The sequence below is a fragment of the Eurypyga helias genome, unplaced genomic scaffold, assembly GCF_000690775.1.
Source record: "Eurypyga helias isolate BGI_N326 unplaced genomic scaffold, ASM69077v1 scaffold6170, whole genome shotgun sequence".
NCBI lineage: Eukaryota > Metazoa > Chordata > Aves > Eurypygiformes > Eurypygidae > Eurypyga > Eurypyga helias.
This window is the reverse complement of record NW_010224941.1, coordinates 1-26,533: the sequence shown is the minus strand read 5'-3', so window position 1 is coordinate 26,533 and position 26,533 is coordinate 1. Positions and strand designations below refer to the sequence as shown.

The following is a 26,533-nucleotide window of genomic DNA, read 5'->3' as shown; positions in this document are numbered from 1 at the left end:
ATGAGGCTTTGAGCAACCTGGTCTAGGGGAAAGTGTCCCTGCCCATGGCAGGGGGGGTGGGACTAGATGGTCTTTAAGGTGCCTTCCGACCCAAACCATTCTGTGATTCTATTTTAAAATTTTAATATCCATGGATAGTCTGGACAGAAGTACAACTATACTCTTTAATCTTTGTGGCACTTTATATTGGAAATTAGTGATGATCCACTCTGATGTTTGTTTTATCATTGCTCACCTAGAATTGTGGTCTGTAAATGAAAGGAAAATACAACACTGCCAAAGTGTTGACATATACATCAAACTTCCCATATCAAAACCAACTCTGTGCACAGGGTCTGCAGTTCTCACCCTGTGAGTCAAAAAGTTTTTTTATTTTATTTGATGTAGGGATATCTGTATTGTAGAAGATGGAGGAGTAAATTATAATGTGAAGGGAAATCTTGTACATGGAAGAAGTTTCTAGGAAATTGAGGCAGAGGGGGGTTAAGACCTGAAGTCACTGTGAATATTGCAGTCAACTTGTCATACCTGCAGCTATGTTTCCACCTTCACTTCCATCATTGTTTCTTTCCCGTAGCTGCTCCTTGGAACTCCTGGCATAACTGCTTATATTCTTCAGTAATTTCCTCCTGAACCATCTTAATACAAAACCATGCAATTACAAGTTGGCTAAAAGTTTTATGATTTTGTTGCAGCCAAGAGAGGAGTAACCTTATCAAGATTGATGAGAAGGGAATAGCTGCAGGTTGCTCCTCCTGGAAGTAAGAATATGTTAGCATAACCTAGCTGCTCTCAGTATAAAATGTATGATTGGGGCTTTAATTTTAAATACTTAGGATTATTTCAGGTTAATTGCCTATTACTGAAAATTTATGTTTTCACAGTATCATGGGGGTGGGTTTCTTTTTTTGTATCTTCTCCATTATAATAGCTAAAGATTACAGACATAGAAGTACTAAAGAAACACATTTTAATGAGCAGTTGAGCCTAGTCGAATACACTATTTTTAGGAAGACATGTTTGAGCAGTAATTGGTATGGGATAAAACTGAGTTATACCCAAGTTCTTCTAAAGCACCGTGAAGTTGGCAGTTTTAAACCACATGCTTGAACACTGATATGCATGAACAAATACTACGTTTCATAGGTTAATTAGTATTTGACTCAATTTGTACATAGGATTGTATAGAATCTTTCATGTTGTCAGTAAGGCTGCCATAACAATACTGAAGATTCAGTAGTATTCTCTATTTTGAATTCATAACATACTTCTACATTTGGGGCTTTTCTTTGTGAAATAATTTGATGTGGACTTCAAGTTCACATGATACATCTGGACCACTACCTTGCCCACTTTGTTTCTGTTGTTTTGGGCATATATATATACGTGTATGTGATACATTTAAATATAAAGAGGAAAGCGTGGGAAGGGGTGGGTGTGTGTGTGTGTGGAAAGCCCTGTGTGTGTTTGAAATGTTTTGCTGGTGCTCTGTTGCATTACAGTGTATCTACTTTTCTCTCTCACACCTAACTAGCGAGGCAAATCTGCTCAGCATAGATGAGAGTGATGGGCCTTTCAGTCCCAATGAGGAAAGAAAGGTAAGGACGCTGTTCATCTCATGGAGAAAATGTATTTTTACAGCTTGCTAGATTCTTAAACAGTGCTGTGTAGTCATCCGTGCGGTATTATAAAATGTATGTTTAGGTGTTGATTTAGCAGCATGTGCTCAAGCTGTTTTATCTGTCTGCCCTCAATATTTTTGTTCCTCTGACTCCTATAGATCTCATTGGTTTGTATAGTATTCTGAAAATATGAGCATGAATAACTAGTTTTAAGTTTAGACAGTTATTAATGGGATTTAATTCTTAAAAATACTAATCATCGTATCTCATGATTACTTACTGTCGGATTCCCAATTTTGTATGCGTATATGTGTGTGTATATAAAAGGAGATGATACATAGGCAAAAGCCATGCTTTCTGTGGTTTTTCTGATGTATACTGAAACAGCTTACTACTGCAAGATGATTCATAATATTTTGAAAATATTAATATTTTGTTTAGTAAGGAATACTAGTGAGTAAAGATGCAGATGGGATGTATTTTACATGAACTGTGATACAAAAGCACTCTGAAAATTAAACCAAACTAATATTTACATAAATACATTGCAATTTATTTTTTTCCTTTAAACTTTTCTACAAGCATTTTAATATATGTGAATTCTCTTTTTGCAGTCACTTCGTTGTCGGCCTGGAGCTGTCGGCACCAGTGGTGATTCCATAAAAACATATGCAAGGAGAGGCAAAGCTGGAGGCTTGAGGCTTTTCAAAGGGAACGCAATTGGCTTCAACATGTTGGGAAATAGCAAGAAACTGAGGTACTACCTTTAGTTTTATGTTTACTTACCTACTTGATAATTGATATAAATCAATGCTAAATGGACAGAACTAGATTGTTAAGGTCTTTCCTCTTCAAAAATGTTGAATAGCAGATTGTAAAATCACAGATTACTGAAAGAGAGTTAGAGCATTCCCTGGCATACTTGTCAGTGCCTTACCAATGTTGTCTGCATATGCTGCTGTTTCCTCTGTGTAGTGCTAGCAAGTAGAATAGTATTTCTAACATCCCCATTGCGAATTTCTTCTTTCCATGACTGAATTGCCCAGGTTAAATCAGGATGCATTTCCTGGTTTTTTTACTGCAAGATAACTGGTTGATTTTTGGAGCCATGGACTATTCCTTTAAAGGATTCAGGAAATATCCATACTCCTACATGGTAGCTTGAGATTGTCACTTGCATTTAGAGCTGACAGGAAGAGTGTTTAAACATTCAGTGCTGTACTTGCTTGTTACTACTGTCCGTAGCTTGTAACAAACTGATCTCTTTAGTATATAATAAACTGCCATAGGTTCGTGTAACTTTCTCTGGAGTGTTTCGTACTGCTCAGTGCACTCAGTCCTCTTCTGCTGTTCTCATCTTTGAGCCTGATGGACGGGGAACAAAGACAGAATGTCCAGTCTGTACTGGCGGTCTATCAGTTTGAAAGAGAAGGGCGAGTACGAGAACTGTACATACTTCAGTCAAACTAAGGACTTTTCTTGCCTTTATGTTGTAACTGTAACCTGTCATCACACATTAATCTGTCTTGTTGAATTTTGAAACCTAGATGACCTTTCTCCCACTGTCTTAACCAAATGTGATACATACCGCTGGAGTTTAGTTTTTTTGTAGCTTGTGGATGGTCTTCAATTCATGCATGCTCTTAAATAAAAAAAATAAATAGAACCAAACAGCAAACAAAAACTAAACCCTGCAGATCCTGAATTTTCTGATGAAAGAAGACGAGTTATGAACATTTTCTTGTTAGGGAATACTGCAGTAAGGACCATATAAACAATAGTTTAGCTTTCTAGGTGAATGATTGATATTCTTATCTTGTGGGTTTGTTGTGGTGTGGTTTGGTTTTTTTTTAGTGTCTTAGTTTTGACAGAGAACAGTGGAGCTTTGATGAGTGAAATTCTGCAAATTATTCAAATTATTGTTACTATAACCAACATAACATTGTATGTAAGGGATTGTTTGTTATATATAATGTATGTTTGGAACAGTAACCACAGGATATTAAGTATTATATACTAGGTTATTTTGAATAAACTTAAGTGCCTGTCTTTAGTACTTTATTTTTTTGATGACAATATAATGTTTTTTGAGAGAGACAAATAGGATGTTATTTGGAACGTAAAAGTTTTTTTAAAATAAATTAGGTTTAATAAAGGCAGAGTTTTTGTGTTACGGGTCAAAAGCGGTGTCATTACACAGGGGTCTTGTTTTTCAACACATTCAAGTTTCTTTGGCAGGTCTTTCTAACTCTGAACATGGAGCATAATTCCTTCCATCCCCTTTATTTTTTTTTTTTACATTTACACAAATTAGCATAGTATTTCATTATCCTTGATTTATGCTATGCAAAAGATTTTTTTGTGTTTTGGTCTTTAATTTTTAGTACACACAGCAGATTTATAAGATTCTATCCACGTTTCTGGATTGCTTCTCTGCAAATTGGGCAGTTCTTATGGAATTACCCTAATTAATTCCATTCTTGGGGATTCTGTTCTTAAACATAAAGATAAAAATGCCTGTTACAAATTTGTCAGGACTTCTTTGCTCTGTTTTAGTAGTGAAGAACCCTCTGCATGTACATATGATTTGTTGTTTGTTTTGAGTACATATAACCATTTAAAATAGGATTCCTTTAATCCTCTGGAAACTACAGTTTTCTTCTGTCTGGCTGTGGGATTTCTAGTGAAATGCAACCTTACTACTTAATTTTTATCCCTTTTCTATTAAAGTAGTCAAACTTGACTGTGTATGTGTATGGTTTTCTTATGTTCCAGAAAGGTTTTATTCTGTTTTTTTAAGGTAAATAATTGCTGAGGGTTTTTTTTTAGACAGTCTAAACATTTAGTTCGGACATTCTGTTACTTGGATTGAACTGCCTTCTATTGACAGATAGTACATTACAAACCTAAGACCTGCTATGATTTATAAAATTCAATGAAAAAAAGGCTGTTGCATGTATATTACTTAAAGGTCACATCATCTACTTTGAAAACAGGCATCCATCTTCTGACTAGTACTGAACTGCAGGCTGATTATAAATGGAAAATATCCACCTTAGAATGATTTGGGTTGGAAGGGACCTTAAAGACCATGTAGTTCCAACTCCCCTGCCATGGGCAGGGCCACCTTCCACTAGACCAGGTTGCTCAAAGCCACATCCAGCCTGGCCTTGAACACTCCCAGGGATGGGGCATCCACAGCTTCTCTGGGCAACCTGTTCCAGTGCCTCACCACCCTCTCCGGGAAGAACTTCTTCCTGATACCTAATCTAAACCTCCCCACTTTCAATTTAAACCCATTCCCCCTTGTCCTGTCACTACAGGCCCTTGTAAAAAGTCCCCCCCCAGCTTCCTTGTAGCCCCTTCAGGTACTGGAAGGCTGCAATAAGGTCTCCCTGGAGCCCTCTCTTCTTCCGTCTGAGAATAATAATTATATAATTATTAAGAATAACCTTCTTAATAAACTGTCATTACTGAGGGAATTTACTGGGGAATAATGGATGTGTGTAGGCCACTGTGACTACCACAAACACTTGATGTTTGATTAAAATTCATAGTACCAACATTGTTTAACTCCTTTTCAGTTTTGGACACTATGTCTACTTGGAAATGTTATTATGCTATAATTGATTATCTTGATTTAATAGCTGAATTGTGATAGCGTTTTATCTTTCACAACAGATTGATCACAACAAAATCCCCAAGCTAGTGAAGGTTTGTGATTCGGTCACGGTAGTGAAGATTTGTGGTGTGTTCACTTTGTTGTGTAGCACAGAAGGTGCTTAATAACCTTTCACTGTTTGGGTTCTTCAACTAAACAAAGTTCTGAAACTTGATCATGCAGTTAAGCTTCTGGATTAAGTATAAGAAGATCAGACTTTTGAGATTCTTGGGCTATTCATGGTGATTTTTACCACGAAGTTGAAGTCTCTATTTTTTTACACCCTGTTTACAGAATAGGGATTAAAAACTATTCAGATCAGTGGGGCTTGATTCAAATTAGTATTATTGCAGTACATTATTCCCTAAAGTCCAAGGAGTGATAGGAAGAAGGAATATGCAAGGACAGTGTGAAGAAATTTTCCCTGTGCACCTCTGCTTGCATGTGCAGAAACTTCAACCAACCCAGAAGTTACCATTTGTTATCTGGTTAAGCAAATCCAAAACTAATTTAAGATTAATAGATTGCAGCTTTCCAGTATCTGAAGGGGGCCTACAAGGGTGTTGGGAGAGGACTTTTTACAAGGACCTGTAGTGATAGGACAAGGGGTAACGGGTACAAATTGAAAACAGGGAGGTTTAGATTAGGTATCAGGAAGAAATTCTTCCCGGAGAGGGTGGAGAGGCACTGGAACAGGTTGCCCAGAGAAGCTGTGGATGCCCCATCCCTGGGAGTGTTCAAGGCCAGGCTGGATGTGGCTTTGAGCAACCTGGTCTAGTGGAAAGTGTCCCTGCCCATGGCAGGGGAGTTGGAACTTGATGGGCTGTAAGGTCCCTTCCAACCCTAACCATTCTATGATTCTATGATTTGTTGGTTTGTGGTTTGTGGCTTTTTGTTGGTTTGTTTTAATCCTGAGGGCTTACTTTTAAATGGATGTTCTCTTTGCTATTTTAATAAAAAACTTGTATCAATTTTTCTCGCATCATTAAGTCTCTCTCAGATCTTTTTTTTAATGTTTCGTAAAAAAACGTTATTTGATGAACAGCCGAATTAACGTAGCCTGTAGCTGTGTCCTGTGTTCCTGAAATGTCATCCTTCCATTACTTCTAGATCCATCTCTTTGCCCAGCACAAGATTGTTCTGTGCTGTGCCTTTTGAACCTGCGGTGTTCAGAAGTTCCTAGGGTCAGTTGATAGCATGTGATACTGTAACCTTGATTTCATCAGAGCACAGGCTTCATATGATTTGTGGTTTCTGAGATCACCTCAAGAAGACGTATATTGTTAACACATTGTAAGTTTTTTGGGACTTGTAGAACATTTGTTCTTTCAAGAACCTTTTTGACCATTATTTGCCCCTGGTTGTTAATTTTCTTGAAACTGTGCTGAAGCTTGCAAACCCAGATTTCAGTTTGGATGTGCCTATTTTGCAACTTGCAAGAAGTTTACATTTAAGTTTTCTGGTGGTTCTGTCTGCCCTGGTTATGTTCTATTCAGAGAACAGGATTGTAGAGCAGATTGTATTTTACAGCTGCCCTACTTGGAAGCAAGTCTCATACCATATGAGCCATTTAAGTGTGCCACCTAGAACAGTCTGCTTTGACTCAAATCTGATCGCCCGGCAGGCTGCCATATTCTATTCCAGCACCTACTGGAGTTTCTCAGTACTTGAGTGTGAGGCAGAAAGCAGAAGGGGGCACAAGACTGAGAGTTTCCCAGTCGTGATAGCTTGCTTGACAAAGCTCAGATTCAGCAATTAAATTGATAAAACATGAGATAGGTGTGTTCATAGACTTGCTTGCTTTTTTACACTCCTTAAGTCTAAAGCATTTGAGAAGGCATTCATGCACTCTGCTTGTGGTTTCTTTTCTGGTATCTCTTTCAAGACATTGCATTGGAAGCCAGAGATGATTTGAGATACCTTAAAATATTTAGGGCAAGTAGTTGTCAGCTTTTTATTTCTCAGGTGACAACATAAAGCAGAAGATTTACTGTAAATTAGTCTGGATGATGACTGACCAGCTGGAGTTGCATAGTCTGGATGTGGAAGCGTGTGGGATGAGTGTGTTTGCTTTCGAGAGGTTGATGATTGAATGGGACGCTATTAGGTTAGTTCTGAGGAAGTTGAAGAACACTGATGATATTTCTAACATCCATATTCTAGAAAAGAGAGTTATACCATTTGGTTGGTTTTAGTCGGTCTTGTTCTGTTATATTCATGGTTATGCCATGATCAGTCAGAAATGCTCTGGAAGCTTCTCATACTGACTTACAATATGTGATATATATATATATATATAAAAATAAGGCTCCCAAAAGCGTTTGTAGTGCTAAACTGGAAAGAAATTTGAAAAGCAAGCTAACAGTTTGCTTCCTTTCATCTTCTGGGGGAATGTAAAAGAAGAATTAGTAATTGGTTGTCAGCTTTTTGGAGAATTTTGGTACTTCAGTTTTTTTACTGTTTATAGGACAAACAGGAGCAGAACAAGTATTTCTGAGAAATGTTTTTAATCAATCAGAATGCTTTTCCACATCATTTTATTTAGTGCAGTTAAAATTTCCAAGCAATCCTGTGAGCAAAATTTAAGCTTTGTATTTCTGTGGTTTGAAATAGTTTGCATTATCAACATGCTGTCTGTTAGAAGTTGTGTGGTTTTGAACATTTCAAGTATACTGTTGTGTGTCCTGTCACTGAAGCACGCAGGATAGTTCTCTGGGTCTGATGATCTTAGAAGAAGAAGTAATATATTATTGATCTACTCCATCTTTGTATCAGCTTTTTCTGGAGAGGATAGGAATCTTCTCTGTTGAATTACTTGTTTTACATAGTAATGAGATTAAAGTGTCAAAAGGCAACAAATCAATAAAAGATATTGGTGAATATACTATCTCTCTGCACAGTCCTGCTGAGATATTTAAGCGCTTAAGAATCCTTCTCTCTTCTTTTTGAGATGCTGTGTTGTTTCAGTTACCAGAGCCATCTTAAATCCCTAAATTTGCTGTGTTTACTTTCCCTTACGAGTAATAAGGTGAGGGAAGTTCCTGAATGTGCAATTCAGTCTGTTGTTCACGTTATGCCCTTGAAGTCATATTAAAGAAGTTTAATACTATGCCTTAATAAAATGTATAGATGAAAGTATAAAATTAATTATAATGGTGATAACTCATTTAAAAAAGCAGTGTCATTTTGCAGTGATGGGGTATAGTAAGGGAGAGCTGGTTCACAGTGATTTGGATGGTGATAAAATTTTTAAAGATCTTTGCCTTTTCTTCCAGGTAAAAAACCCTAATTGTGTATATTCTTATTTGTCTTATTTTATTCTAGGACTGAACGTTTTTATGTCTGTCAGGGATTCTGACAAATTGTGTTATTGATTCAGAAATACTTTGATTTTTGGTTTTGTATGGCTGCTACTGTAAAAGCAGGACACTGCAGTTATTAGCTAAGACAATGTACAAATACACCAGAATATTTTCTTAAACTATTTTTCTGTATGTTTGCAGTGAAAACTCTCAGAATATGTCTTGTCCTGTAACTGTGGTACATGGTAGACGTTTTCACCATGCGCATGCGCAGACAGCAGTAGTAAAAACGGCAGCCCAAAGGTAAGACTATATTTGTTTCTCCGGATGTTCCCATTGTAACAAGTCCTGTCTGGTTTTGTATGTAATGGTTTTCCTTACCTGGTGAAGTGTTTTAAGGAAACATAACGTACATGGTGCATTCTTGGTGATGAGCTTTGATCTTAACTACTAAAGTTTCATAAAACTTAGCATTTAGGATTTGTTATTATATAATCTTAAAATTTACTAATTTTACAGCACACTATGACATATATTCTGTAGCAGAGTACCTGATAATATAAATAAATTCAGAAAACACTTTGAAATGGACAAACTGGTATGCAGTAGAAATTCACCTAACTGACATGATCATCAAATACAATTCACAGAAACTCCAGCTAGTGCGTGATCTGTCTAAAGATTGTTATAGATCTGTTGATCATACATAGTCTGTAAATAAAACACATAAACTGGGACATCGATCTCAGAAGCAAGTTTTTGCATTTATATAAGTAGTTGTTAGAACTGACAGCTGGAAACTGGGAAATCTTACTCGGCTCTGCTGAATTACTTCATTGTTTTGGAAACTTAAAACGACATCAGACTTCTATAAATTGTGGGGTTGGTGTTTATTCTTTTTAACAGGCTTTTCCCACCCAATGTGTGTCATAAACATATGAGCTAACCATTGCTTTAAAAAATTTTCTGTCATAATTTGTCCGTTCAGATCTCTTTTTATCTATAAATTTCATGGATTTCCACCAGCCCACGATTGCTTCATCCTGTCTGCATTCTGAAACCTCCTGCTGCCCTCTTCTTCTCTGTTTTTTAGTGCAGATTTTTTTGAGGTGGTGGGATCACTTGTAGGTATCATCCTCTTTTTCATCCCACTCCCTCATTTTCATTTGCTATCTTCATAAAACAAAACCCATTTACTAATGTGAATGAACGATGTGATCCAGACGTGTGTTAGGGCAGTCTTGCATTGAAGAAACACACTGACAGATGGGTTTTGCTGTCCCGTCCCTGAGGACCCTACACCATTGTTGCCTCCTTCCATTTCAAGCTTTACTATCACCTGTGAATGGAAAGTAGGATGGACATTGCCTTCCCCTTGGCAATAGTGGATGTGATAGTAGACATCTTCCTTCTCGTTTCTTCCCATCATTATAAGGCAGGGATGAGTAAGGATTGGTAGAACTTTTCCCACAAATTAAAATGAAAGATGAGGTTTATGTCATCAGTGTGGTTTAGGTTGTACCACCTGTGCTCTTTTCTTACCTGCAGTCCTTAGAAAATTTTTGCTTCATGTTCCGTTGAGGAAATCTTGGGGCATCTCTAATCATTCATCTCCTTACCTTTCACTTTTTTTTTTTGTAATTCTGAGGGTTAAATTCTTGATCTGTGGTGCTAACTGAAATTATTTGAAGTAAGCAAAATCACTTAAGACTGCTCTTTCTTGCATCTCTGAATGTTGAAGTTAATAATATTAGTGTACTTGATTAAGCTCTGTTGGAAGATGATTCTTCAAAACAGCCAGTCAACATGGATTCTTCTTATCCAGTTGAGTGCTGTAGGCCTCTTGAGTGTGCAGGAGGGTTCTCCCCAGACATTCTTAGTCTTGAAGGGTTGTTAGACTTGCCTCCTTGCCTTTCTCACCTAAGGGACTGGCTTCTTTGTAAGGCTACAATGTAATGTGGAAAAAAAACCCAAAGGTAGCCACGTCCTATGCTGAATATTGCATGAAGTAATTGGATAGTAGTCATCTTGAATGTCTCTAAATACGATTTCTTTTAGGGTTGTTCCTGTAGTTCATTTACATTAACAACAGACAATTAACTCTTCTGCTAAGAATATTTTAGTTATTTCAAAGGCAGGAAATAGTCATAACAATTCCAAGCAATGTTTTGCTACTGGAGGAGATGAGAACCAGTGTGATCTAATTGAGTGAGGGTGAACTTTACACAGGAACTGTGCAAAGCATATTTAATTCCAGTATCCTTTGCCAGTTGATTCAACTGCCTGCTTTTTAAATCTTCTAAATCTGTTTGAGTTAGAAAATTGAAAATTAATAGAACATGGTCCCCGTCATACTAATTTTTTTTAATTAATAAAAAAGATGGGGGATTTTGCTCTTTGATATGGAAAACGGAGGTTTATGAATGAGAAGACAGTAGTTGTCAGGAATAAAAAAGGACTATTTAAAACTGTTCATAATACAAAATTCCAGTGTGTTTAAAGTGGATAGGTTTTTTGGTCATGTATTTTTATGTGATTGGGAATTGGTTTAATACCTTTTTTTGGCTAGTTTTTACTGAAATTAGATGACAGATGGGTTTAGAAGTAACTTCTGATGGGCGTCTCCTCTGAAATGAGTATATGCAGTAAATGTGAGAAGGCAACCAAGGATGAAATTCTAGATATATATCAAGATAAAGAAAAGCTGGTAGCATGGAAATTAAGTTCTAAGGTGTTGAGGTATTTTTCCTGTACTAATTGCAACCAACACAAAGTTGTGTTCTTTTATATTGTTTGCAGTTGTAGGATTGTTTAATAGTATGGTAACCAGTAACAAGATGTTTTTAACTAACCTAGCATATTGTTCTTAAGTCTGTACTGGATTATGGAAAGGATAACCTAAAATGAAAGCATGATTAAATTAGTTCTGAGCAGATTGAGACTCTGGCACTGACGTTACAGATTCTGTTATTTATACTGGGTACTTTGAGTGGGGATGGTGTCACGTGTGGCAAGCTAATTATGAAACTGCAATCTCTATCAAGTTGAATTTGGAGCTTGTGATTTGTACTGTATTTCTCATATCTCTGTCCAACTTTTTTGCACATGCATGTTAATTTAAATTCTGGCTGAATGTCTGTTGCACTAATTTAAAGTATAAGTTTTCAGTACAACAAAATTGGGAGTTTCAAAACAATATTTTGATAAATTCTGATGTTTTTTCTAGTGCAATCTGGGGATGAAATAAAATTTGTTCATTTCAGAAACAACAGATTTTCAGTTACAGCTTATCCCTGTCTTGTAGTTGGTTCAAACTATTTTGCTTCATTTAATGGACACATCGTTCTGTCTTATGCTGTTGCCTGACTGGTCTCTAAGAGTTGGCGTTGGAATAGCATGTATGTACAGCATGTCTGACATATTTTATGCATGAGCTGCATGAAGCTATTCTTCAGGACACTGCTTGTTTTAATTCTTGGGTCTGTCCAGGAGTCTCATTTCTTAATCTTTGAGATGTAAAAATGAGAATTCTTTTAAATGCATTATATGAGTATGGGATTTTAAAACAAGCGAGGCATCTAATGTAATGACTGTGTACCGTATTGGGCATGCTGGAGGTTTTTTTTCCTGCCCTTAAGTTTCTTTAGCATTAAAATTTACAGTTCTTAAGAGTGTGACTCTCTATAACACCTGTAAACAGTTAATCCAATGTATGTATTAACTGTGCCAAGGATACAAAGATACTGGATATGGCTACACATACATCATGGTTTGGATCTTACTGGATTTATAAACTTAGATGTGACCTGCACAAACCCAGTGTTTATTGTTTATAAAGGCTAGCTACAGTTGGAAGCAATTTTTTCCGACTTTCGTGCAGCTTGAGTGACTACCCCCAGCTCAGTATAAGTTGCAGTGGTCACATTCAGTTTTCAATTCCTTTTAGTCCCTTCCCAGAACCCAGAGCACTGTGGAGATGGAATGTGTTTCCATACTGCACTCTCGAGGATTATCAGGATTACCTTCTAACCTGGTTTCCTTTCAACCCTGCCATTCCTCTGGGTAACAGAGTTAGGTTGCTCTATTGAGTGTTCTGTTTGCGAAAAGGAAAGGAGAATGAGTTTATATGACTTTCTAATATTGTAACTGTTTAATTTGGCTGAAGAAAAACAGGAAACAGTTTGAATTTGTTCTGGTTTAGAATAGTGTTAATGTACTGCATATACGACAGAAGTTTGTTAGACTTCTGATATTCAGGAGGAACAGCTACATAGATTAAAAGCTTGCATCACTCCATATTGCAAGTTTTGAAAAGGCATGAGAGAGAAAGATACTATTTGCAGGTTGTACTTGTGCTGTCCTTCGTTAGATCTATTTTATATCAGCCTTTGCATACAAAGGACCCAAGTTGTGAGCACCAGTTATAGTTGTTGACGTTAAAGGAGGCACTTCTGAAACTAGTGGCCCTAATTCTTAAATATTTTTTGAGATTCTTCTTAGCTAAAACCTCAGGAGGAGGCTGGCTGCTTCTGTTTATTCTGCTCTATCCAGTAGCTGGTTGCATCTGATCTCCTAAATATTTAAGTAGTGTTTTCTAATTTTTGTTCTCAATTTAAGCTTTTTTTAAATTTCATTGGTTGGAAAAGAGCTGTTATGTAAATTTACTTTATCTTTTGCATGGTGATCAGAGGTTGGAAATGAGGCTTGATCTTAATTTCTATATTAGGATTCTGTCATGTCAGGTTCTACATTGCAGTGAATTAAGTTGAAATGACCAGGCTGCGTCTGGAATCAAATTTTACACATTGGAAAAAAGGGCAGACAGTGCTGTATTCAGAGCACTGACCATTGCTGTCTGTGAAGTAATATTTGTTTGTGTTTCTAATCACTGTTACAAAAGTGCTGTGAAAAATAATGATGCTCATATGCAAACTAGTCCAGTGAGTGCAAGAGAAAATGAAACAATTATAGTTTAATAACTTTTGGATTTAATGATATGCAACATGTGGGGCTTTGCATCTTATGTTTTTTTTCTTTTTTCATATTTTAAGCAATCTGGACCGAAAGGAAAGGTAAGCTTACTGTTGATGAAATGAGCATGGCAATGAGCATTAAGAAAATTACCTGAATGAGTGCTTTGTCAGTGCAAATTAAATAATATTCAATCCTGTCAATCGTATCTGCTCATGTGTCAGGGGGGTTGGTTGTTTTCGTTCTGGTTTTGTGGTTCACTTACTCCCTTTTACCAAAAATGGACATTTATGTTCATCTATTAATAATGCCATGTTAATGTGAACGGGTACGTTTCCACTGGAAATTTATCTATCTGTTTATCTTATTTTCACATTGGATATATAAACTTTAACTTTCTCTGAAATTTAAGAATTCACTGCTAATTTTTTTCATAGAGCAACAAACTGTGTGATAGTATGGTTCTGAAGCATGTCTTTGTTGGGTGTTAAGCAGCTTTCACTGTCACCTCAGCTTGGTCTGAAGAGCATTGAAGGTTATTGCATTACTGTGTACATCTGTTCATTAAGTGTATACGTTACAGCAATCAACAGAAAGTGCATAGCAAAGTCAGGCACACTGTAAAGCTCTTACCCGTTTTGTCTCTGTTTACTGCTGTTAATACTTTGTTAGCAACACGAAACACCATATATTTGGTTTACTTTCTATATAGCTTAAATTTATATGGTAGTGTAAACGTTTTGTTGATAGTAATGGATTTTTTGAGTTTTTGTTGTCTGTGTAGGTGTTTTTTGGCAGTATATGGTTGATACCAGGTTGAAGTATTTGAACGGTGCATATAATGTTTGACCACGAATGATATAAATAACAGAAATCTAGTCTAGACCTGTTCTTTGTGAAGTCAGGATTTTCTAGCCTTATTTAATCTCAGGAGTAAAATCAAGCCTTTCTGTTTTATTGCTTTTTGCTATTTCTTGAAAGAAATACCAGAAATGCCAGGGACAGTCACCACTAAGCTTTGGCCCTCTAAGAAGGGATTTGATTATCCTTTCGCTGCCTGGGCGTTGAGTTCATGTATTTTTTCCTGGTTTTCTTTGTGCTGCATTTATGTTCTTAGTTAACCAGCTAATTAATGTTTTTAATTTGGTACTGTGTGTCATAGGAAGGCTAGGGTTGGGTTGCCTGCTGGTGACCTTAATTTTCCCTTGGGGACACCTGCTGCTTCCTAATGCCGTACTACTGGGTATGTTCTCTTTTCCTTCCCTGCTTTTTGTTGCTGTCCTAGCAGGGGAAGATGGTTTAGGCAGGAGCTGCTAAATTTAGTTTTAATTGTTACCATCATGGTAAGGGCAGCTGCAGCTCCTGGCGTTCTAGGCCAGATGGGGCTACAGAACTGTGTACTTAAAACCCATCTCCCTGTGCTGCTCTTCCTCTCTTTCAGCCTTTGAGTTTTGTATTGTGCTTTACCATAAGACACGCAGAAGGTAAATCTCACCGCAGCAGCTTGGTGCTTCCTATCTTACCATGCTTTACTCTGTTTTTTGCGTAAGGGCGTAGAAACCAATGGCCTGCCTGCGGTGGTACACCTCCAGGTAGCAGTATAGAGAGGCAGAGCGAGGAAAGGCTGAACGAGGCAGCCGCTGGAAGAGCCAGGCTGCCTGTGAAGCCCAGAACTCGTGTGAGCCTACGCCTCAACAACATTAGGAGTGGGTGTAGCCTTGCACATACACAGTGTTTTTAGTGTGACTCCTACCGGGTCGTGGGTAGCTCTGATCTGAGACAGCACTGTATTCTAAATTCCGAGATCCAGTTGTTTCTTTACGTTTTTTCCTTCCTGGCAGAGTCAGGTATTGTCACCATCCTGCCCCTGCCCCTCACCTTTCCCCCCACCCTTTCCTGCTAGAGAAGAAATTTTAATATGGAAATTTAACTTTGGCTGGAGGGTGTGACAGGTCTGTCTACCAGCGCAAGGTGAAGGTGGTAAGGTCTGATTCCGTCAGCAAAGGAATAAAGCAGTAATCTTGATTTTTGTGCTGAAAATACTAAATCAGTGACAGCATTCTGTCCGAGCAAAACATGTGTAGTCAAGAATGCTACACTGTGTAGCTGTTAAGACGTGTCAAGACGTGTCGAAAGTTTAGGAGTCTCTGCAGTCCAGACTTACCTCAGTATTTTTGTCATGTGTGTTGCAGGAAGAGCCTGATCTTTCTTGGTCTTATAATTAATGTTTTGCTGGTTTGGTCCTTTACTACCTTTTGAGGTTGCTTCTGGACTACCTTCCCTGTGCTTGTATTAAAATCAAAACTGCTTAGGATGGATGACATAAATGCGATGCCTGAAATAATTTAATTTCTGAGCATGAAGCCTTGTTCTTCAAGCAAAATCTCAATCTCATAAGAAATATTTTTGGGAAGCCTAAGAGGCAAGAAGAAAAATGTATATTTTAAATATTTGCTAGGATGGGGGGAACAGCATTCAATGTTGTATTTCTTGTTTTTTTTCAGTTCGACACAGTATGTAGATGGCCTTGCATCTTGATCTATTTAGCTGATTGATCCTTCATTTATTCCTTTTGAAATGGCAGACTATTAGTTTGTTAGGATTTAACAGCCAGCAGGCATTTGTTTTGAAGTGCTTTATCATAGAATCATAGAATGGTTTGGGTTGGAAGGGACCATTATGTTCCAAACAGTCCCTTTAAAGAGAGGTACCGTGTTTGATTTAAAAAAAAGGCTATAGTTTCCATTCCATTAAACTGCTTAGTGTTCCGAGTACTACACTGGAGAAGGTATCGATGGGTCTACAGCTGTTCAAGTGGCAACAAACATTGTGCTGAGGGGAGGGCCTTTGTTTTGTCAGCTGTAAAAAATTCTGTGGTAGTGGATTCTGACTTTTTGTTTGTGTGTGGATTTTTAGGAAAGGAAACTAGTAGGAGCTGCTTCAAGTTTCTGCCCTTTTATGGGAGGGCTGTTACCATCTCCAGGAAAGCTTTTTTTTTTTTTTTTTTTTTAATTCCCCTGAGGCAATCTAGAATTAAGTAGTGTTTGAAATGGTCTTTGCTTTTGTTGCTGACTCATAGCAACTTGCAAGTGTTTGGCCATTTACTAAGTATCAATATGAGTCTGTGCTGATAACACAAAATTCAGACAAGGGTCGATAGTGCTACTGTATTCTGAATTATTGTCAAAAATTATTTAGTGATATGTGTTGCATGTTAAAACTGTAACACAAACCTGTGAGATTTTTAGAAGAAAAATCCTACCTTGCAAATGTCCAGAGACCTTGAATTGTCAAACTGATTTTTAAAAGAAATTTTAGTGTTCTAAACCTACCCTATTGTTGTGATTGCTTTCAATTAAATGCCAAATAGTTTCAATATTGTTTCTCTTCAAACATCAATTAAATCTTATGAATATGAAACATTTGACAGAAAATAATGTTTCTAACAGTGGTCATGCTGAAAACAAGGCGTATTGTTACGAAATGCTACTGGAAAATAATTATAATGTGTTAGACAACAGCTCACACATCCTTGCTGCAAAGTTTATATTTGTCAAATCTCCTATAATGATGTTACAGGATTTTCTCTACCCTTTAGAATGTCATTATCATTGGTTTTGTTAGTAACAGAGTCTCATTATATAATGAGTTTGAGCTCTGCCTTAGATTTCCACTAATTCTGCCTTCAAAGTAATCCCTTGTGATTTGTGGTTTTAAAGGAAATGTTTAAAAAAAGAAAATCATTTGCTTAATTTGTGATCAAAGATTCATGTTGAGTTTCTGATTTTGGTTCACTTTCTGTGTGTGCGGGCATTAAAAAAAAAAAACTTCTGGTGGAGCAGGATTGTTTCAGAAACACGTTTGGGACAATCAGTAAAAAATAAAGTACTTAATCCGTCATCTGTGATGTGCCTGTGGGCACTCATGGTAAAGTACTCTTGACATCTCTACGCTTTGTGTTACAATCCAGCCACGCTCTTTCTCAATCCTTCTTTCTGCATGAGTTTTCCTTTGTTCTGCAGCCCCTCAACACAACAAAGTTGTTTGTGTTTAGTAGTGGGCTAATATATTTAGAGGGACAGATTCGGTATGAAGTATCCCAAAGAGCACTGTAGATTAATGTTGTTCCAAAGATGTTAGTTAAAGGTAAAATATGGGAAAGCCCTAACGAATATCACTTAGTAATGCAAAAAATACAAAGGTTTTGTATTTCGATGCATTAGGAAATGCTCTGCTGAAAGAAATCACAGAATCACAGAATGGTTTGGGTTGGAAGGGACCTTAAAGACCATCTAGTTCCAACCCCCCTGCCATGGGCAGGGACACCTTCCACTAGACCAGGTTGCTCAAAGCCTCGTCCAGCCTGACCTTGAACACATCCAGGGATGGGGTAAATAAAATACAAAATAAGAACTTTAAAAAACAAACTACTTAGGCCTAGTGCTGAAGTCTGCTTCGGCCATAGCCAGTTTTTTTCAGGTGGGTCCTCAAAATGTAGCAGTTGGTTTCAGATGTTCCTGCCTACAGGTGTCTTCTTTGCCCCCTTGTCTTATAATCCAAGGTAGCAGTATGGGATGTGTGTGACCAATTTGCAGCCCAGTGCACTGGCTTAACTTACCAATAAAAAACAGTTTCTGCTGAAGTTGTTGGCCAGGCTCCTGTGTTTCAGGTGCGTGCCATCTTCTGTTGTAACAGGTATGGTAATAGCATGCAAATTACACAGACAAAATTTTTCTTACCCACTAATTTGTCTATATTATTATATTTTTAAAAACAAATATATAGTAACTATGTCTTTTCTGGTCGTGTTCTTTTTATTTTTTGACCACAACAATTTTTTGACATCAGATCTCTCTCCTCTGTTTTGCATCTTGTCTTCCTGTTTTTTAAGTTGTGGAACTTGTGGGATCTGCTTTAATATTAAAATAAGAGTTGCTTCTATTTTTGGATTTAAAAACTATCTATCTTGCACTTCATGAATGAGGAGGAGGAGGTGCAGGCTTCAGTCTTAGAAGATTTGAGTCTGAAAGGAGATTTAGGTCAGAAACACTTCTAGGATCTTTACTGTAGCTTTTCCTAGCATTGTGGTAATACTTTTAGGTGTACAAATAGCATGTAATATAATTATTTATTTGTAGCTTTCAGACACATTTCAGGGTTTTTTTGTTCATGTATAATTGTGGCTAAATTATAATGGTGTCTGCCAAAAGTACAACAATGTATCAAATCTGTTTTCCAGAAAAGAATACCCCCCTCAGCTTCAGAAAGTAGAAGCAGACCACATTAGGTTACCACGGACTCAAGGAGTGGGTAAGTTACGTTTGGAGTTCTCATTTCTTTTAAGCAGACTGATATTTTTTTTTTTTTTTGGGATACCTGCTTTGGGTGGGTGTATTGCCAGACTTTGTGTCTATCCTTTCATATATCTATTTATATCCTTGTATCACGTTATTCTAGATTTAAGCAACTTTGTGCATGAAGGGAGAATTTTGCCCTTTTTGACAGATTTCTGCCACCTGTTCAGTCATGTTATAATTAATTTTAAATTAAACTTGAGTTATTTTAAAAACAACTGAAATTGGGAACATTTAGGATCACAGAACTTTTGGAGTTGGAACAGATCTCCAGAGACCACCTAGTCTGAGCCCAAGCCCCCAGCTTGTTCTTGAATTATTGATGAGGGACTTCTGTAGCCCTGTTAGCATGTGCAAAATGTAACATGGTAAATAGCACTTGGAACGAAGTATACTCAGGCATTGAGGGGGTAGAAGAGCTGGTATCAGAACTGCCCTGTAACTGAAATATGCTCTTCTATTAGTGGCTAGGGGCCATTGATGGAGAACACAAGAGAGAAAAAATAATTTGCTTTGAGGTGTGGAAATTAGGGAACTGGAAAAGAAAAATCACTATGGTTGAGCTTTGTCAGTACATGTACAGGTATGGTCTGTAAACCTGTGTGCTGGTTTTAGCACCATGATAACTTGCTATTCACTTTCTTAGCCATCTGCACTGGCCAGCAATTCTCCCTTGCCTTTTTAGCTTAATGTTAAGTAGAACTTCATCATTTCCATGCACAAGTTAACATTAAAAAAAAAACCATGAACAAAAACAAACCCCAAAAAACCCACAAAACACCAAACCACTTACTGAGTTTCTTTTCTGAAACAAGTCATTCATTAGTTTTGAGATGTCTTCTGATAATAGGATGTTAGTGACTCTATCAGTATGTGTACTAAAAAATTGTTCAAATCTGTTAGAATCACAGAATTATTTGGGTTGGAAGGGACCTTAAAGATCATCTAGTTCCAACACCCCTGCCATGGGCAGGGACACCTTGCACTAGACCAGGTTGCTCAAAGCCTCATCCAGCCTGGCCTTGAACACTTCCAGGGATGGGGCATCCACAGCTTCTCTGGGCAACCTGTTCCCGTGCCCCACCACCCTCTCTGGGAAGAACTTCTTCCTGATATCCAATCTAAACCTCTCCACTGTGAATTTAAACCCGTTACCCCTTTCCCTGTCACTACAGGCCCTTGTAAAAAGTGCCCCCCAGCTTCCTTGTAGCCCCTTCAGGTACTGGAAGGGGCAATAAGGTCTCCCTGGAGCCTTCTCTTTTCCAGGCTGAACCAGCCCAACTCTCTCAGCCTGTCCCCATAGCAGAGGTGCTCCAGCCCTCTGAGCATCTTCGTGGCCTCCTCTGGACTCGCTCCAACTGGTCTGTATCCTTCTGATATTGAGGGCTCCACAGCTGGACGCAGCACTCCAGGTGGGGTCTCCCAAGAGCAGAGTAGAGGGGGAGAATCACTAACAGTGCAGGCTTGAAAAGTTTCAGTATGGACACTGCAGTTAAACTGTGGAGCATTAGTAGCACTTTAATGTTAAACTGAATCAAGGCATTCTTGTTCAACATACTGCACTTAAAAGTGTACATCTACTGTACTTCTTAAGAGTGCTGAACTCTGTTGGTTTAAGTAGATTATGGATTTCCTTGTTCCTGTGCTGTTCCAGTATTTGAGTGAATGCCCCAATAGAAAGCAGTATAGTTCATTGTACTGCTGACTCTTGTCTTGAAGGAATAAATTCTAATTACACAGAACATTTCCAGTTATTCTAAATGCATTCAGCAGCAGTCCTTTAGTGAAAATTACCATCAGCGTAATCTAGCAGATTTCCTGACACTTCCGGTAGGAGATGCTCCACTGTAGGTGTAGTGAATTCAGTATATATTTTCTAGCCCAAAGCTTCCTGCAAAGATATTAAGCTACACATTATTAATACTGAAATAGTATTAATAAAACAACATTTTCAAAGGTACTTTGCGGACTTTTTTCTTAGTCACACAACAAATCATGAGACAGTTGAAACGGTGTCATTTGGGTGTTTAAAAGGTGTTTGTGTTTACTTGAGGTTAGTGTATGTGAAGAAAGAAGTTGATCATAATTTTAACAGCATATGAGTGGACATTTCCTGTTAACGTTTTTGCATTTTTTCCCTCCTAGACAGTATAATGGAAAACAAGGAAGAGGCAGAATCAGAATCTGAAATTAAGAGAAAGGTGCAACAGAAACGTCACTGCAATTCCTATCAATCTGACTTGACTCTATCTTCTGCTACCAAAAAATGCTTAACCCAGTTAAAGGTGGGTTAGATTTTAAAAGCTTGTAAACTTCTGTTTAACTTGAAAAGTTGATGCATATTTTAAAAATAGGCATTCAGTTATGAAATAAGTTGATGTTCTAAAAATCCTTAGAGTAGGAAGAAAAAATTACATAAATTTTTAAAAAAGTTATCATGATAGAGATATTTAAGTGGTAATACTTGTACTAGCTATGACACACTTGTTTTCCGATTCGAACAAACAGGCGTTGCACTGGAAAGCAAAAAGAAAACCTGTTTTTAAATGGATTGGCTGATCAATAAACCAGAAACTCATAATTTTGGGTTCTTGTCTATGAAATAAAGGAACAGTATTTTATTCTTGGACAGATTTTATCTTTTTTAAAGCATCCTGATTTTCTGTGCTCATTATAACAATAAAGACAGAGATGCTGCAAAGATGCAAGTACTTCTTACTGAGTTGCTCTCTTTCTCGGTGAAAACAGCACAAGTATCCAAATGGTGTTTTCTGGTCTAGATGCAGCCAACCAGGATGTTTTGACTGGAACTTTCCTGAATATCAGATTTAAGCTATGTTGGAAATTTCTGTAAGGCTCCCTGTATTTCTTCTCATCTTCCCACATTACTATGGAAGATTCATTATGCCCACATACAGGTCACACTATATGAGTATTTAAGCAAAAATTCCTGTAAGGAGATCCTGGGTTAAAACCAAAAGTAGATCTGTGGTTATTATATATACAATCAACTTGTGTTTGCTCCTGTGTATTAGAAAATAAGGCAACTGTATTTATTTCTTATGATGAAATAGTTGGTACTATTCTTACGTGTTTCCATTACATATTTAGTTAATCAGTATGATGTTACTTGGAAATTTTAGTAGTTGAGGTTTTGATCTAGATATGATATCTATATAGATATGATCTATGAAAGCTAAGTAATAAAGTAACAAAACAGTTAAAGCCCAAAAGACATTACAGTTCTTGGGGTTATCATGAAATTGATAACTTTGTTTATATTTGTTTAAAGAAGTAAAATATTTATTGCTTCTGTTCTTTTGGTTAAGAGATAGAAGCAGAAAAGAGTCTTCTAGATTGAAATGGTTATTGAAGAAGGCAATTTAAAAATAAATGGAATCTTTTCACTGCCTTGATGAAACAATTTTGTCTGAAGATCTAGCAAATGTCATCTAATACACAGAGTTTCTGCCTTACAAATTACGTGAATTAGCAGGAGAGGAAGGAGATCAGCCTCATCCTTTGTGGCTGGACTGGGATCTGTGTAGGCCATTTGCAGTAACTCCTTAGCCCTAACTACAAGGCTGTAGAAGTGAGGTGTGCTTTCAGCATATTCCTCCCAGTTATGAAACCATGGTACTAACTTCCAGAACTACTTCCAGCATTGTATACGTGTGGAAATGGAGGGCTGGAGCTGCATATAGAACCGCCAGCAGCTTGGTGTCCCTGAGCCAGATTGCATGTAGCTGTCCATATTGCTAAAACAAGCTGTTTTCTCTGTCTCCTGAGTAAAAAAGCAGCAAGCTTGATGACATTGTTCCAGGGACATGATTTCATTTCCACAGCCATCAGACAGATTGCACCTGTAAACAGCATTTAATAGTTACATCTGGTACTTTTGTCCATGCGTATCTTGGAAATCTGTAAATTTGAGAACACCAGCAGTCATGAATGGAAACCAATTACTGCTTTTCAGACACAAGAGCTGACTGCCTGTGGCAAAACTGTCAAGCAGTAACTGTAAAAAAAGGTGAAACCCCCATATTTTTTCACACAGTACATTATGAGATTTCAAAAAGGGATTGATAAAATTTGTGATGCTGAATCACAAATCATAAACAGGTTGATTTAAATTCAACCACTGAATCAGGAAATGTCTAAATTGGTTATTGCTACATCAAGTAAGGAGGTTAAGTCCTTACTCTATTCCCTGTGCTTCCAACTATCTACCACTGGCCATTGTTGAAAGTAGAGCACAGGGCTAGATGAACCTTTGCTCTAACCCGTAGAACAGTTACGATCCTGTAAGGCTGTGTAGTTTGTGGATACACTTTCTGGATACAGAACAGAGTTTGCTGCAACAGAATTCACTAGCACAACTCTTGATTTTATTTTCTTTTTTAAATGGGTTAAGAATCTTATCCTTTATTACAATGAAGGGATTTAACCCAATGATTTGTGCACTTGTTATGAACCATACGCATTTTCATGAGTTGCCAGATGGGGGTTTATGGAACCTCTGAACAGTGCAAAAGTGTTGGTTATGGGTTTGTGCCTGAGGAATTACAGATGTAACCAGCTGTTTGTCAGGCAAGGTGCAAATGGTTTTCATCTTAACTAAACTGTAATGGGTTGCACTTTCCAATTGTTAAAACTGTACATAATTTTTAAAGGAAGGAGGATTTTCTGCTTCATATGTGCTTACCAAAAAAAAAGAAAAAAGCTGAAAAGTAACAAAATCTTTGGATTCTGGAACTTTCAGAGATAGGGCATAGGGTATTTGTATTTTGCATATTTCAAAGTTTAAAAAGCTGCATTATCAGAGTTGTAAGGCAGATCCATTTAGGTAGATCTCATTACTTAAGCAGTCATTTATCTTTAAATAGAGTCTGTAGAAGAATATGTCTCCCCTAAACACTGCCACCCTACCATCAAGGTGCATGGTTAAGGCGAAGGTGTGCAGTTATTCTATACTGAAGATCCTACAGGCATGATTGGTAGCTTCTGTTGGATGTTTTAATGTCTGATTGAAATTCTTCAGTGCAATTAGCAGCATCTTCGTAAAAATTACATCTGCTAACTCAGGACTGAGGCACAACATTGGTTTTCATGTCACTTGTTATCTTACCCCACCAGTCAGGTTTGGAAGGTCTTGACAGGTTTTATACACTGGGGTTTTTTTGCGTCCGTTTCGCTATGGTATGTGTAGCTTTGTTAAACTGAGAGGACAAATGAACTTGGTGACCTAGGATGTTGCTTCTAGTTGTCTTTAGCATTGCTCTATGGATCCTTAGGTGACTTTATTTTCATCCAATGAAACCATATTTATAGAAATGATATAACTGGACCCTCTTGCTGGTGGATATCTGAATGGTGTGCAACCTTTTATGTATGGGAAGAAAAAAGGCAAGAAGGAAAATCTGAATTGTCCAACATTAATCACTTTTTAAAAATTGCTACAAATGACATTTGTTCCTATTAGAACATTTTTCATTTTCTTCAACTCTATTCTAATGTTTGCTTTTTCTCCTCACTGTAGTTGCTAATATGTTGGTGTCAGTCTTCATTCTGAACAGAACAGAAATGAAATGCAAGATTTGGAAATGGGATCTTTGTACTTACACAGTTACTGATTTTGTGTGTGTCCCTTCTAGCTTTTGGAACAAATTGATTATTCTACTGATTGCCCAAATTGTGGGCGGGCAAATGAAAATCAGACCAAATGCCGACATTGTGAAAGTGCTTCTCTGAAGGATTTGCAAAGAGTCTCCAGACAAACTTTGACATTAAACGAATCTGTGGGACCTTTAGCACGTTCTTCAATACATCAGAATTCAACAGGGCAAAAATCTTCAGGTACAGGGTTCAACACAAAGAAGTTTTATAGTTCTGCTGTTGGGAAAGGTCCAACGGATATTCTACTGAGTAATGAAGTTGTAGGACATTCAATGTTACGACAGAATGGAAAAGTTGGTCTTATCACTGGGACAAAAAATCCTAAAATTACAGGAAACTTAAGACAGAGGAGTACAAGACCGTCTGAACTAAATGATCCAAGTAAGTCTCATTTTATGAATATAAGCATAAACTGGAAAACCAAAGCATTGTATATTGAAGGAATTCTCCTTGCAGGTTTACATTACTGATTTTGCAAGGAGTTTTTTTGTGGGTGTGTTCTTGGGGAAGAGGGACAGACCTTCTTATGATTTCCTTTTCATACATTGAGGTACTCTCTGAGAAGGATGAACACTGGGGAAAACAAAAATTGTTTTAATGAATCTTAGAGTTTTTGTTTTTAAAAAGACTGACACTTTATAATTTTTAAAAATGCATTCTTACCTTAATTCCATCATTCAGTCTATGAAAGGGAAAGACAGTCTTTGATTTTTAATTTAGAGATTTTGTCTCTTTCTTTTTGAGCTATGCATCTGAACGCTGTCTGAATTTTCCCATTTATTTAAATTTCATAATTTGTGAAATGTTAATTTTTGTGCTTTCTCTCCATAAACTCAAATGAATTTAGAAACAGGAAGGAACTGGAATGTGGGAAATTATGTTTCTAGTTCCATGCTTAGTTTACTAGACCATGTTGTCTTGCTGATTTGAACAATTTAAATCATAATTTCTCTTGTCAGTTTTTCTGAAGTTGTATTATTCACTTGATTGCACCAAGAAATGTATGGCTTCAGTTCTGTGTCTAGAGGCGGATTAATGATACCTATTTCTTGTATAGTTAGTTATGAAAAATCAAAAATGAGGGAGAGAGCACCTGCAAGCAGATTCCAAGTAAACATTAGTAAAAGCATAATATAATGATAAATGTGGACTTTTTTTGGCCCTGCAGGACAATTATATAAATTACTTTTAAACTATTGGTTGAAAACAAATTTCTGTTACAGAAAAATGTAGTGGTTGAGAATTTAATATTTTCTGTTTAGTTGTTTTGTCTAGTGATGATGATGAGGAGGATGATAGTGGCAGCACTAGGAGAATGGAAAGCATTTCACCTCGTCCTGCAGATTCAGCCCGCTCCTCCCCAGCTCCTTCTACAGGAAAGGTGGAAGCAGCATTAAAGGAAAACAGTTGTGGAATAGAACAGAGAATAGGTAGTATAACAACAGATACAGAAATTGCAGTCACACTACCAAGAAAAGCAAGAATGAAAGATCAGGTACTATTTAATGCTTTGTTTAAAAAAAAAAAAAAAAAAATCACATCATAGATGGAGAATGTCAGAAGTTGACTGTATTTGATTGCTTTTCTTATTTAGCAGGTCATCGAGTATTCTCTCTGCTTACATAAGATGGGAAACATAAGAAACTGTGTTCATTATATTTTTACAAGCTTTCATAATGATTTGAATTATGCTCTTAACATAAATGCTTCTGTGTTGAACGTATACTTTTTGAGACTGGGCAGGATATTTCTGTAGAACTCAAGAGCCTACTTAGTTTGCAGAAGAATGTCAGTACCAGCTGTTGCCTGGTAAGACTTTGGACATGCAAAGTTAAACATGAAAAGAGACACTGCAAACATTAGTGGCCCTTTAAAATTAAAATACTTTGACAACTGTCCCAATTTATAGCACTTACTTTAGGGATTTCATAGAATTACAGAATGGTT

At 37.2% G+C, this 26,533-nt stretch overlaps 1 protein-coding gene across 1 annotated transcript in view; it reads left to right on the top strand.

The window, feature by feature from the left end:
• The window catches only part of LOC104506341 (sentrin-specific protease 6-like), a gene marked incomplete at its 3' end in the record, with an annotated part of 33,858 nt that extends 7,777 nt beyond the window's left edge, over window positions 1-26,081 (top strand). The window contains exons 3-10 of the mRNA XM_010147267.1: window positions 1,535-1,598; window positions 2,237-2,379; window positions 8,787-8,888; window positions 13,637-13,657; window positions 18,796-18,866; window positions 21,056-21,195; window positions 24,565-24,967; window positions 25,849-26,081. Of these exons, the coding sequence (XP_010145569.1) occupies window positions 1,535-1,598; window positions 2,237-2,379; window positions 8,787-8,888; window positions 13,637-13,657; window positions 18,796-18,866; window positions 21,056-21,195; window positions 24,565-24,967; window positions 25,849-26,081 (1,177 nt within the window). The remainder of the gene's footprint in view (window positions 1-1,534; window positions 1,599-2,236; window positions 2,380-8,786; window positions 8,889-13,636; window positions 13,658-18,795; window positions 18,867-21,055; window positions 21,196-24,564; window positions 24,968-25,848) is intronic.
• Between the last annotated feature and the right edge of the window lie 452 nt (window positions 26,082-26,533).